Genomic DNA, 14,225 nt, shown 5'->3' on the forward strand with positions numbered 1-14,225 from the left:
CCCTACCAACAGTCATTAAGACATGCGAATCCCTTGAGTCCTTCAAAACCGCTCTCAAAGGGCACCTACGGACGGCTGCAATTAGAAACTGGCCCCTGTAAAATCTGAATCCCCCCCACCGCCCACCCCTTTTTCCCCTCACTGTATATGTTTCTTTTTCCTTTTTACCTCCATTATGATGAATTCCTTTGTACGTCTCTAAATGTTTTGATGAATTGAACAAGGTGGACCCTCCGCCCTCCGGTCCCTCTTGTAAACAAGTATGCTTTATTGGGTCCACTCAGTTAACAGTCTTTGTATTGAGTTGTGCTTGAAATGTACTGTAATAAATATGCAAACTGTTAATAAATATTTCAATCAATCACTTGAGGGAGTTCCAGGGGGGACCCAGCTAAATGATAATTTGGAACCAAATGGACCCTTATGAGTCTGTAACTCAGTGTGTACAAATTGAACCAAATGGACCCTAACAGGTCCATTTGTACACTCTCAGAGTAAAATTAGCATTGATTTTACAATATAAATTGGGGGTCCAGGGATAGAAATACCATTAAATGGGGGTCTGTAGACTAATGCATGTCAAACTGGGGGTCCTTGAAATGAAACAGGTTGAAAAACTCTGCTATATAAAAATCGTCTTATTGGGGTCCCTGGCATATGTTTTCAAATGGGGGTCCGCGGGGCTGATTAGTGTCAATTTGGAGGTCCTTGACATGAAAACGTTTGGGAACCACTATATATATATACTGTACAGTATACTGTACTACTGCATAATCGTACCACGTGGTACGATTACACAACAATGGCGCTAAAAGTTTTAACAACAAAAAGCCCCCAAGGGCTTTTTTACTAAATCCCGAGTGCAGCCAGAGAGAGAGAATGAGAGAAATGCTGACGGGAAGCATTTCCATTTTGAAAATTGTGGGAGTCAACCTTATAGTTGTAATACAGCCCCACACAGAGGGAGTGACAGATCAAACATTACGCGGCTGTCTGGGTGAGAAGAAGGAAGAAAGTTGTCCACCTCAAGCTAAAAACTACTTTTTCGATCATAACTTCGAAGTCAAATAGTAAAAATGGTAAGTGACTGTTTGTTAAATGTTATGATTTGTGGATCATTTATTAGATCGTTGAGCCAGACTGTTTATATTGTCTATTTTCAAATGCTTCCGCATTCGGAGATATTGTGGATAGTTGTCTTTGTCTGTCTGACTAAAGTTTAGACTCTAGAATAGATGTATTATTTTAGATTGAATGTTTTCTCTACAAAATTTGAAAATGTCAAAATCGATAAAAATAAAAATAAAAACATCTACGAGAGTTTAAATCTTTGGCTTTGGTGTCGAGTATGTCCAAAACTATAATGCTCCACGTCATGATCCACTGCATCTAAAACTAAAAACTATGGATTCTTCTGTTCTTGTAATAATACTCCATAATCATAATAATGGCTTGAATTATAGCGCCTTTCATGAACACAAGGACGCTTTAGGACAACAATATTAATAATACAGTAAGCCTGGCTTAGAGAATATGTGTCTTTTCAAGGCAGCCTTAATGTAGAAGGATGGTATTTTATTATTTGACAATCTATTTTCAAACCCCCCCCCAGGCGGGCGGGCCGGCCCTGCCCTGATTTCAGGATGGCGCCCACACTGTACAACAGCAGCCATATTGATATTGTCGTAAATGGTTGTATAACTTTAGCCTACTTCCAAGTTCTACCTCGTGTGTTAGCTTACCTACCGAATGGTGATTACTATTCAGGTCAAACGGCATGAGACGTCACGTCAGGCAGGGTGCTGCTGTGCATTGGCTCACTGGGAAGGATCAAAGGCTAGACTGTATGCTGCCTCCCACCATTTTCAAATGCAAATGCTTTCAGAGATTAGTTGAATAGTTGTCTGAACTTGTCAGGCAAATGCAAAACCCGGGCCTACCTGTTGTTCTGGTGGGTGGTGGTGGTTGAACTTGGGCCTTCATTCATTGAGTTCCACCTTTGAAAGGTAAAGAGAAGAAAAAAGCGGGGTGCATACTTAGTTTAGACTAGTCATTGGTTAGACATGGGTTAAGGTTAGGTTTAGGTGTGCTGCCCCGTGGGGGGTGAGGGTTTGAGATAGGTTGTAGTTGTAGGACTAATGACTAGTCTAAACCAAAAACTGTCAAAACTAAGTACTGCACCCGAAAAAAGCTGCTGGAATTGGCAGGCTGGATTTTCTTTTTCTTTTTTTTTACAAATCCCAGTGGTCCCCAAACTTTTTCATGTCAAGGACCCCCAAATTGACACTAATTAGCCCCGCGGACCCCCATTTCAAAGGATATGCCAGGGACCCCGATGAGAACATTTTTACGGCTCTATAGTCAGTGATTCTCAACCTGTTTCAAGGACCCCCAGTTTGATGCATGCATTAGTCTACGGACCCCCATTCAATGGCATTTCTATCTCTGAGACCCCCAATTTATATCGGAAAATCAATGTTATTTTAACTCTGAGAGTGTACACTTGTACACTCTCTGAGTTACAGACCCATAATGGTCCATTTGGTTCCAAACTATCATTTAGCTGGGGACCCCCTGGAACTCCCTCAGGTACCCCTGGGGGTCCCCGGACCCCACTTTGACCCCTGAAGATTTGAATGTTACCTCATCAGAATTGTCTTTCTTGTAGTACATTTAAGTTAAACCTATCACACTCCCTTCTCTCTTCCCAACGCAGCGCGAGTGTATTTCAATTCACGTGGGCCAAGCCGGAGTCCAGATCGGGAACTCCTGCTGGGAGCTGTACTGTCTGGAGCACGGCATCCAGCCTGATGGGCAGATGCCCAGCGATAAGACCATCGGTGTCGGCGGCGACTCCTTCAACACCTTCTTCAGCGAGACCGGGGCAGGAAAGCATGTCCCCAGAGCGGTCTTTGTTGACCTGGAACCCACCGTCATTGGTCAGTTTTAATAGTTGAACCATTTAGCAAATCACCAGAGCCTTAGATATAGACAGTTACGCAAACTGCGTTCACTTCATGGGGCTTCAGTCCAATGGCGGCTCTCCTACATAGACTTCTATTGAGAATGGGGACAACCAACTGGGACAAGTCCTGGACCGGAAGTAGGCAGAAATGCATTGGACCCAGGGCAACAGCCCAGCTTTAATGATCTTAAATCCCTTTTATTTTAGATTGTGTTGTAGTAATGGTACAACATAAACATTACAGAGACTTTAGTTGTCACTGTACAATACTTTAAAACAGTTGTCATGTTGCACACATGCCTAAAATAGCGCTTATTTGCGCCGCCCTCGTTGAAAACAATGTATTTCCAACTCCAGCTTGTCTCAGTTCAGGCTGCATGAACAGCGCTCGAGCGCTCGGTTTCTGCCCCCTCAATGTCGTAACTCTTCTATTAGATGGCTCTGGCAATCACTAGCAACTTTTAATCAAAATATATAAAAACAAAGAAAAAGTACCAATGCTATAGTCAACCATTTCCTTTAAAATCTTCCCTTCTCAGATGAGGTGCGTAAAGGAATCTACCGTCAGCTGTTCCACCCTGAGCAGTTGATCACAGGAAAGGAGGACGCAGCCAATAACTACGCCCGAGGACACTACACCATCGGCAAGGAGGTCATCGACCTGGTCCTGGAGAGAATCCGGAAGTTGGTGAGGGCCTTAACCCATCTATAGACCTGACACCAGATTCTACTGAATGTCTATATAGTGGTTCTATATTAGTGGTTCTCGAAAATTATATTTACTATTTGGCCGTGGACCCTCATCTGAAAATATGTTATCCATCTTTGCGTTAAGGGACGCCCAGAAGCAAAGATGGGGGTCCATCTTAAACATTCGCTCTGAAAGAATATATATTCAAAGATTTGCGCCACATTTTCAAGATTTTAAAAAAAAATAGCAGATCTACAAGCTCGTAGCGGCACTCGGTGCCGCGCTATGAGCTTATAGATCTGTTATTTTTCAATAGTTAGAGTATAACATAATGCTTAAAACACCAAAAGGGGTTCCCGTCCTGAACAGGTTAATCACTTTCTTAGCAAAAGTGCTTAACTTTAACATTTAACAACAACATTTAACATTAACTGACTAAAGACAATTGTGTTTTTGTTTTTTTCCCCCAGTCTGACCAGTGCACAGGCCTCCAGGGTTTCCTCATCTTCCACAGCTTCGGCGGAGGCACAGGCTCCGGTTTCGCGTCCCTGCTCATGGAGCGTCTCTCCGTCGACTACGGCAAGAAGTCCAAGCTGGAGTTCGCCGTCTACCCGGCCCCTCAGGTGTCCACGGCGGTGGTGGAGCCCTACAACTCCATCCTGACCACGCACACCACCCTGGAACACTCGGACTGCGCCTTCATGGTGGACAACGAGGCCATCTTCGACATCTGCCGCCGGAACCTGGACGTGGAGCGGCCGTCCTACACCAACCTCAACAGGCTGATCAGTCAGATCGTGTCGTCCATCACCGCCTCGCTGCGCTTCGACGGCGCCCTGAACGTCGACCTGACGGAGTTCCAGACCAACCTGGTGCCGTACCCTCGCATCCACTTCCCCCTGACCACCTACTCGCCGGTCATCTCCGCCGAGAAGGCGTATCACGAGCAGCTGTCCGTCTCCCAGATCACCAACGACTGCTTCGAGCCGGCCAATCAGATGGTGAAGTGCGACCCCCGCCACGGCAAATACATGGCGTGCTGTCTGCTGTATCGCGGCGACGTGGTGCCCAAGGACGTCAACTCGGCCATCGCCGCCATCAAGACCAAACGCAGCATCCAGTTCGTGGACTGGTGCCCCACGGGCTTCAAGGTGGGCATCAACTACCAGCCCCCCACGGTGGTCCCCGGGGGAGACCTGGCCAAGGTCCAGAGGGCCGTGTGCATGCTCAGCAACACCACGGCCATCGCCGAGGCCTGGGCCCGCCTGGACCACAAGTTCGACCTGATGTACGCCAAGAGGGCCTTCGTCCACTGGTACGTCGGCGAGGGGATGGAGGAGGGGGAGTTCTCGGAGGCCAGAGAGGACATGGCTGCCCTGGAGAAGGACTACGAAGAGGTGGGCGCCGACAGTGTCGGAGACGAGGATGAAGAAGACGAGTACTAGACTAGGCCACTCTTAGTTTGTCTTTTCCGGTTTGCCGTTAGCCCGGAAGTAAATATGCTGGAGAAATGAGCCATGTGAGATCCCAAATCTCCTGTTCTTCCATTGCTGTGATTGTAACTTGCGATTAAATGCACCCAATGGGTACTATGAACAGTTGATCTGTGGTTTTTTCTATGTCAGTCGTTCTTTGATTTTTCAAAAATAGCAGATCTACAAGCTCGTAGCGCGCCACCGAGTGGCGCGCTATGAGCTTGTAGATCTGCTATTTTTCAATAGCTAAAGCATAACATAATGCTAACACCAAAAGGGGTTCCCGCCCAGAATGGGTTAATTTGACTTGTACACGTTTCTGTTCAGTCTGAGTCATTGGTATAACTCTAAAAAGATTTTTATTAGGGATGTGTCGATGAGACATTTTAGCTGATATCGATATCCGATATAATTAATTACTGTTATGGCCGATAACCGATATTACCGATGTCGATATGATCTCATTCTGTATTTAAAAAAAATTCCATTCTGAAAAATACATGTAACAGGGTGTCTGCACTGCCGGCTTAGGCAAGTCAGATTTAACTATAATACCCTTTTTATATTTAATATTGTGAGCTTGTAGATCTGTTCAAGGCTAGCTGTTACTTTGGGCTTGTTTATCTGTAAAGACAGACCGATTAATTAATCGGTCTGATTGATTAATCGAACTGACGCCGATTCATCTAAAAACAACTAGAATCCCGTTTAATCTCCCATCACTAATTGTTATGACACAAAATGTGGTTAGTCTTAATTGTTGAAGTGGTTATGCTTATTATGTTTGGTTATTTGATTTATACATATCTAGATTTAGATATATTATATTTATATATATCTAGATTTAGATATATTATATTTTAAAACCAAGTAGCTGTAGCTTTAACCCATTTAGGCCTGACATTGAAATTTTAAATATGTCTTCTAAAATCTAAATCATGACAGTTTTCTGAAAAACCTATGCTTCTATCGTTGTGTCAGTGGTGCTCTCAACTTTTTTCATGTCAAGGACCCCCAAAATTATCTGTAATTGGCCGCCGACCCCCCATCTGAAAATATGTTGTTCCAGGGACCGCCCTGGAAGCAAAGATTTGAGTTAACACACCACATTTTCACTATTTTTCAAAAATAGCAGATCTACAAGCTCGTATGAGCTTGTAGATCTGCTATTTTTCAATAGCTAAAGTATGACAATGCTTAAAACACCAGAAGGGGTTCCCGTTCAGAATGTGTTAAAACACTATGGCAACTTCCAATAATGTGTTGGGGTATTAAGGTAAGTACTAGGTAAGTACTGGGGGGGGGGGGGAAACAAGAGTGCTGAAGATTTACAGCACTTTCATCATTACAATGTAATTTCACTTGAAACCACTTCTGGGCTCATTTAGTTTGAGAAAGTAGTTTGGGCTGTATGAATGTTTATTCACAGTTAATGTCTCCATCTTGTGGAGACTTTAGAGAACTACATGACTTGTAAGTTGTCACTGGTTGGATTCCTTGGGCCAAAAAAATCATTGAAACCTGCTGCTGTGGGGAAAAACATACAAGGAAAGTTAGCTTATTGTTAATGTTATGTGTGTGCGTGTACAGCATGTGTTTGTGCACACAGCTAACACTTTGTTTCAGTGTGCAAGTGGAAGAGACCTAGGCTGTGTCATAATTTAAAGTAATGTTGATTTGGCACATGCTGACTAACAATAAAATGAAAACATGGCACTTCATGTCAAAAAGGTTGCTGACCCTTGCTCTGGGACTGGTTTTCAACTGATTGTGAACCAGGGACCACCTGGGGACCACTGTTGTGTTGTTAAATCAAATCCCTGGAACAACATATTTTCAGATCGGGGTTGGCGGCCAATTACAGATAATTCTGGGGGCTAAGAAGATTAGTGCTGTTGTAACACTTGCTATGCATCCGATCCCATGTGTACACATCCCACTGTTTCTCAACCAATGGTCCATTGACTACTAATAATGTCCTAATAATAATGACTCATCCAGACCATCCTGTGCACTTCCCCCTCTTGAGATTCAAACTCCCTTTTTCTGTTGAATTTCTTTACCTCCAACTTGTCTGTAAATTATTACATGGATGGTCATCATAGGTCACCAGGTCATTCAGTTCACAGTCTCTCAACTAGTGGAAAGGGGGGAAAAAAATCAACATCATTAAATGCGTGATCAGGGACCACATGCAATATGATTGATTGATTGATTCTTTATTTAAGTGTCATGCTTCTGAAGAAGCCCAGCCCATATGGACTTACAGGACACTTTTTACACTTTACATAAACAATTAAAATAAACCGACATGACGGTTTGCAAACAATGAGCGAGTGAATACCAAACTGACACTCCAGATCCTTACGAGGCAGATTACATAATATACAACATAAAATAAAATACCATAAAATAAGATCCACCATTAGGCCTGTGACAGGAGACACATGTACCTACTGGAAGAGCTGGGATTGTCTTCTACTCCAGAATACTACTCTAGAAACTAACTGGGCTGTCCTAAATACTTCATAATTAAATAACCAGTCTAACTTCTGTCCATCATCTTCCCAGAATAGATCAGGATTTCTTTGTCATCATACAGGGTACAATAAAACATAACATGAAATTCATTTTCCACATCATTTAGGTCACATACATTACATAATCTATTCTCTTCTGGCACTGCTGAAAACCGCCCTACCTCAATAGCCAGAGGCAGGATACGAGTTCTGATGATGATTACTATATTTACCCAGGGTATCTGGGTAAATATAGTAAAACCGCCCTACCTCAATAGCCAGAGGCAGGATACCAGTTCTCAGCTGGGCACACAATGACTGCTGGTTTTTAACATATTGAAGCTATAATGGGTTCTATCATCAGGACCGCTCTGCGTTCGGCTTCCAGTACCATCGTCACTATCATCAGGACCAGAAAGCCCTCTCTTGCCCCCCCAGGTTTTCCAAGTCAGGAGAGGTCCGCAAAAAAAGAATAAAAATATGAAGGGAAGATGTTTTTCCCCCTGCACATCAATAAAGAAGAATTCAATGAGATTATGAGGATTCTTGTCACAGGAGATTTTGGAAGAGCCGAAATAAATCATATTGACTTCTTCCAGACGCGTGCTGCGACGCGTTGTGAGCTTGTAGATCGGCTATTTCCAGAATGCAACCAAGTGTAAAATTATACTTATACTGGATCTCTTGTCCACTAGTCCTTTCCTAACATTTTTGTCAAGATTTTATTTGTTGACGAAATTGTCAATATATCCAGTCTTAGTTTTAGTCACCATAGCTTAGTTTTCATTTAGTTTCCATTTAGTTTTCGTCAGTGAAAAAAGGTAGTCGACGAACATTCTTCGTCTTAGTTTTAGTCAACGAAATCAACACTGTACTTACTGTATAGATCTCCAATTCTGTGTTGTGAATATTAGTGTGACCTTTAACCCCAGCCAGCTGCACATCTGCATGAGCTCTACCAGCTGCGCCCATGCGTAGGCTAGGGGGGGGTGGGGGGTCGGTGTCCCATTCTCTCCATCCCAAATTAATCTTCTGGTATGAAAACGGAACCAGGGTTATAGAAGAAAAGCAGCGCCCACCATGCCTCCATATCAAAGGACCCGAGAGCAGAGGAAGAATAGGGACAGATGCAAGCTATGATGTTGTGGTGTTATAGGCTGGCTTTGTGTGCAACCAACAGCCTGTCAAAGAAACAACACACTGAATATGCATGTGCACCATTACTTACTCACACACACACACACACACACACACACACACACACACACACACACACACACACACACACACACACACACACACACACACACACACACACACACACACACACACACACACACACACACACACACACACACACACACACACACACACACACACACACACACACACACGCTGCATAGAGTGGGAACCCAGTTAGGCCTGACGTCGAAATTTAAAAAAAATGTCTTCTAAATCACAACAGTTTTCTGAAATACCTCATGTTTCTGTATCAGTGGTGCTCAATATTTCATGTCAAGTATCCCAAACATTATCTGTAATTGGCCAACGACCCCCATCTGAAAATATGTTGTTCCAGGGACCCCTCTGAAAGAATATATATTCAAAGATTTGCGCCACATTTTCACGTATTTTTCCAAAATAGCAGACCTATAAGAACTTGTAGATCTGCTATTTTTCAATTGGTAAAGTATGACATAATGCTTAAAACACCAAAAGGGGTTCCTGCCCAAAATGGGTTAAGGGTGTGTCGGTGAATATTGTGTTGATATGATGTGACTATTTAGAAGTGCAAAATTCTTGGTTTGTTTTTAACTATAATGTCCAAGTCAATTGAATTAAGTTCAGTGTGAGTGTTGCTCACTTAAAATACAATATTTAAGTAGGAGGTAAATTCAAGTAATTGATCCTGCTTCACATATATTTCACCATTAGGTAACATATCAAACATTGGTAACAGTGAAAGGGCCCATGTCTCTGTAGCCAAGATATAACGATAAAAGTATCACTATGTTTGATCCATTTTCCAGGTAAAATAATACAAAAAAAACTATTTACAAGTTATTGCTCTTAGCCTATTGATTGACGGATATGTTGAACTGACCCTCCATTCCAAAGCGCCAGCGCTCGCCCAGCAGTCTGCTGTCACACATGGTGGATGAAAGGGCGAGGTCGCTTCTCGCCCTCAGGCGTCTTACTGGTTACGAGTAGCCCATGTTCCGTGTCAGAGGACACCGAACTTGACACTTGAACCATCCATTCTAGGGGGAATGTTCTGAACTTGTAGATCTGATATATTTTGACAAGATTTGATGGAGAGGTAAACAAAAAAGAGTGGTCAAAGTACAGAGTCAACCCCGGTCAACTAAGTACTATTTTACGTAATCATAGAGGGTTTAAGTGGTAAACATTAACAGTTGTTAAAGACTTTCTTCTAAAGCTCTCAATGGTCTTGCACCTTCCTACCCCCTGACTGCCTGCCTAAGATTTTTTAATTCCGTTATGCAGGTCCTCAGTTTTGCCTTATTCACTGGATTTTGTTTTTGCTATTATTTTAATGTTGTTTTATGCTTTTGCTTTTCTTTTCTCTGTAAAGCACTCTGAGCTGCATTTCATGTCATGAAAGGTGCATATGCAAATAAAGTTCTATTATTAATGAATACGCCAAGCTTCTGGAACATTCACAAAATGCTATTTGAAAACTGTTGTGGAAGATTCCACCTGGTTTTCTATCAAGAGTCCCAATACATACTATTTACATAAGCACATTAATTAGCTTATTTGGAAGCAAAAACAACAACAGAATAATTTAGGTAAATTACCCCTCTGATGTGGATTAATAAAAACAAACAGCTATCTGCCAAAATCTAACAAGCCATCTTTCATCTGAATGGACACAAAGACTTAAACCCACATCTTTTTCAGCAGTCCGATTGGAAATTCACATTTTTGGCCAAATTTTGAAGACGAAGACAAAACCCCCCCCCCCCACATCCCACCAACAAATGGACCCCTCAGATATCGATGCACTTCACAGCCGCACGCTGCCAATTAACATGGCCTTGAATGCGCTAATGGAATCTTGAGTGGTCAATAAAAGTAAATAAATGAAAGGAAGCCTTGTATCATTGTGTGTTTCCCTATTCAAGCCAATTAGGGACCTGGAGTATTCTCATGGTAATCCAACATTTGGGGGTGTTTTGTGTACTCCCGTAATGAATTCGGTGTTTTTTCTGATAAATGGCGTTGTTCGGACATTTGTGTAGGTGCAGAAACAAAGACGTACATTAGCACTCATTGTCCTCCGTGATTATTAACCCATTCTGGGCGGGAACGCCCTTTTGGTGGGCACCGCTACGAGCTTGTAGATCTGCTATTTTTGAAAAATCGTGAAAATGTGGCACCAATCTTTGAAAATATATTCTTTCAGAGCGTTTTTAACTCAAATCTTTGCTTCTGGGGGGGCGTGGGGGGGGGGGTCCCTGGAACAACAATTTTTCAATATTTTGGGGTCCTTGACATGAAACCACTGACATAGAAACATGAGGTTTTCTAAATCAGTTTTTCAGGATTTAGAAGTAATTTTTTATAAGAATCGTCCTCGGGTCTAAATGTGTTAAAGTAAACAAACGTATTGAAGGGGTATCGTACACAGCTGCACGCACTCCAACCAGCATCTGTGAAGAGGCCAAGCAACCCTTAAAGACTTGGCCAGAGATGAGCCCGTTTCACTGGGAAGCTTCCCAACCGTAGAGCGGCGTGCGTGGCTAATGAGGCTTTGAACAAGACTCGTCTTCGGTAGCCTGGTTTCCATCCCGTAGACCCCGCTCCACCTCCACTGAGCACACTGGTCCAAGAGCTGGACTCTGGAGGCTCAGAGTCTGACTATCAGGCTATAGGTCTTTGGTATAAAGTACATATTAGGTTTCATCCATGTGTTTTTGGCAGCAAATTTAGATTTTTAGTTTTAGTCATTAGTCTCTTGAATAGTTTTCATCTAGTTTTAGTCCCATTTTAGTCACCTGGAATGTTTTTGACGACTAAATCTACAGTTGATTTAGTCGAACAAAATGTATTTTGTGATGCCGTCGTAATGCTGAAAATAGCTGATCTACAAGCCCACAACGCGTCGCAGCGCGACACATTGTGAGCTTGTAGATCGGCTATTTTCAGCATGCAACTAATTGTAAAATGACTTATACTGGATCTCTTGTCCACTAGTCCCTTCCTATTTTATTAGCGCTGCACCATCTTGTAGATCTGCCATTTTTGAAAAATCGTGAAAATGTGGCACAAATCTTTGAATATATATATTCTTTCAGAGTGAACGTTTTTAACTCAAATCTTTGCTTCTGAGGAGGTCCCTGGAACAACATATTTTCAGATGGGGGTCGGCGGCCAATTTATAATTTTTGGGGTCCTTGACATGAAATTGTTTGAGAACCGCTGACATAGAAACATAGGGTTTTCAGAAAACTGTCAGGATTTAGAAGACATTTAAACCAAGCTGATGGTAAATTCATGCACAACACTGAGAAAGAGTAGATAAAACTCTATGCCGTTTAATGTTTAAAATCATTTTCTTTAAATAGATACAATTATATATATATATGTAGCAGTATAGCACAGCTATATGTTCCCCAAGCATTCCCATAAGAGCTCACGAAAAAAACATATTGTGCATATTTATTTAACTACTTTTACCCGTTGCCGACGGTAGTAATTTAAATATAATTTATATGATATAAAAACCCTGAAAATAATAAGTGTGCGACCTTGCATGGTTTCAGCTCATGAACCCTTGTATATGAATACAAGTGCATACTTTTTGATAAATGCTTACAAAAAGTTTGATCAATGGACATTTTGACACCCAGACAATAACCCCCCAAAAATAAGAAAGAGCCCGGTATATATATTCCTCACACTCCTCCAAAAGGACAATGCTGTTTCCTGCTTTACAGCTAGTTTCTAGACATTTCTACCGTCTCAAATTAACCAAGTGAGACCAAAACGTATCCACCGTGCCCTGTTGCAGATTCTTTTTTTGGCACATGAGGAACTACCTAACTGGCGAACAGTGAATAGAGCACCGAAGTCTGACGTCAATATCGGTAGAGGGCGCAAATCCACGGGTTCGTCTACTTTTTATTTGCATTGTAATCCCCATGGGGGGATTTTTAGATCGCCTCATATAAGAACTGTGTTTGAAAAATAAACAAATCATCCAGGCCGCTTCTCTCATATGGATATGAAGAATCAACTGACTGAGAGAAAACGCTATTGTTACTGCTACTGAATTAGTTACATTTTCCGCTAGAAACAGACTATCATATATGAGTGACTGACGGGCGTAAACGATACAGAGACACCTCCCTGACGATAACGCCGAGACAGCTTGTTTATTTTTGGACCACAACGCATTCTGGGCGGGAACCCCTTTGTGTTAGCATTATGTTATGCTTTAGCTATTGAAAAATAGCAGATCTACAAGCTCATAGCGCGCCACCGAGTGGCGCGCTACGAGCTTGTAGGTCTGCTATTTTTGAAAAATCGGAGAACGACTGACATAGAAACATAGCTTTTTCAGAAAACTGTCAGGATGTAGAAGACGTTTTTAGAATCTGATCTCAGGTCAAAATGGGTTAAGATGAGCCCATGTTGTTCTCCGTAGAGAAATTACTTCCGTGAACCAGGGGGGAATCGAGGGGGACGAGGGAGTGACGCCAGGACTTCGGCGCTCTATTGGAACAGAAGTGAATGTTTACCCCGGAGGGTTCATGAGTGTCCATCAGAGCAGAGGATAACAAAACAAACATGGAATAACTACAGGTATGAATATGTATATTATGGCATTTAGACATTCTGGAACTTACAGAGGATAACAAGTGTTTAAACCCATTCTGGGCGGGAACCCCTTTTGGTGTTTTAATTAAGCATTACGTTATGCTTTAGCTGTTGAAAAAATAGCAGATCTACAAGCTCATAGCGCGGCACTCGGTGCCGCGCTATGAGCTTGTAGGTCTGCTATTTTTGGGGCGCAAATCTTTGAATATTATATTCTTTCAGAGCGAACGTTTTTTTTAACTCAAATCTTTGCTTCTGGGGGGAGGTCCCTGGAACAACATATTTTCAGATGGGTGTCGGTGTGGCCAAATACAGATAATTCTGGGGGTCCTTGACATTAAATAGTTAGAACCACCGACATAGAAAGATAGGTTTTTCAAGAAAACTATTTAGAAGAATCGGCCTCAGTCCAAAATGGGTTAAAATGTGACCTTACCCATTTGCATCTCAGTTAACAAGACAAATCTTTGTTTCATTGTGATTCAAGTAAAGTCAATTAAATGGAGAGCTTTGCGTATAAACTATTAAATCCAATGTTGAAATTACAGCAAGCCTCATAGATTGATAAATACATGGTCTATATTCCTCGGCTAAACTTTGGTGTGGTTTCATGTATGTAAGCTACGTTTTTAACGGAACATTTGTGACCAGATTTGACTGAGAGACTGCCATCGCGCAAATTCCAGCTTTTCACCAGAGGAGAAAAACTTTTTTTCTTTTTCAAAATG

At 42.2% G+C, this 14,225-nt stretch overlaps 1 protein-coding gene and 1 long non-coding RNA gene across 2 annotated transcripts in view; one reads left to right on the top strand and one right to left on the bottom strand.

The window, feature by feature from the left end:
• Positions 1–935: 935 nt before the first annotated feature.
• Positions 936–5,234, top strand: LOC306941339 (tubulin alpha chain-like). The gene is made up of 4 exons (XM_079526755.1): positions 936–1,079; positions 2,717–2,939; positions 3,505–3,653; positions 4,127–5,234. Exons 1-4 carry the CDS (start codon positions 1,077–1,079, stop codon positions 5,099–5,101), a joined length of 1,350 nt encoding a protein of 449 aa, XP_079382881.1. The 5' UTR covers positions 936–1,076; the 3' UTR covers positions 5,102–5,234.
• Positions 5,235–13,956: 8,722 nt separating this feature from the next.
• The window catches only part of LOC306940731, a 275,678-nt gene continuing 275,409 nt past the window's right edge, over positions 13,957–14,225 (bottom strand). The window contains exon 2 of the long non-coding RNA XR_013792040.1: positions 13,957–14,204. This is a non-coding gene — a long non-coding RNA (uncharacterized lncRNA). The remainder of the gene's footprint in view (positions 14,205–14,225) is intronic.

Source organism: Electrona antarctica, assembly GCF_951216825.1.
Source record: "Electrona antarctica genome assembly, chromosome: 17".
In the NCBI taxonomy this organism is placed as follows: Eukaryota; Metazoa; Chordata; class Actinopteri; order Myctophiformes; family Myctophidae; genus Electrona; species Electrona antarctica.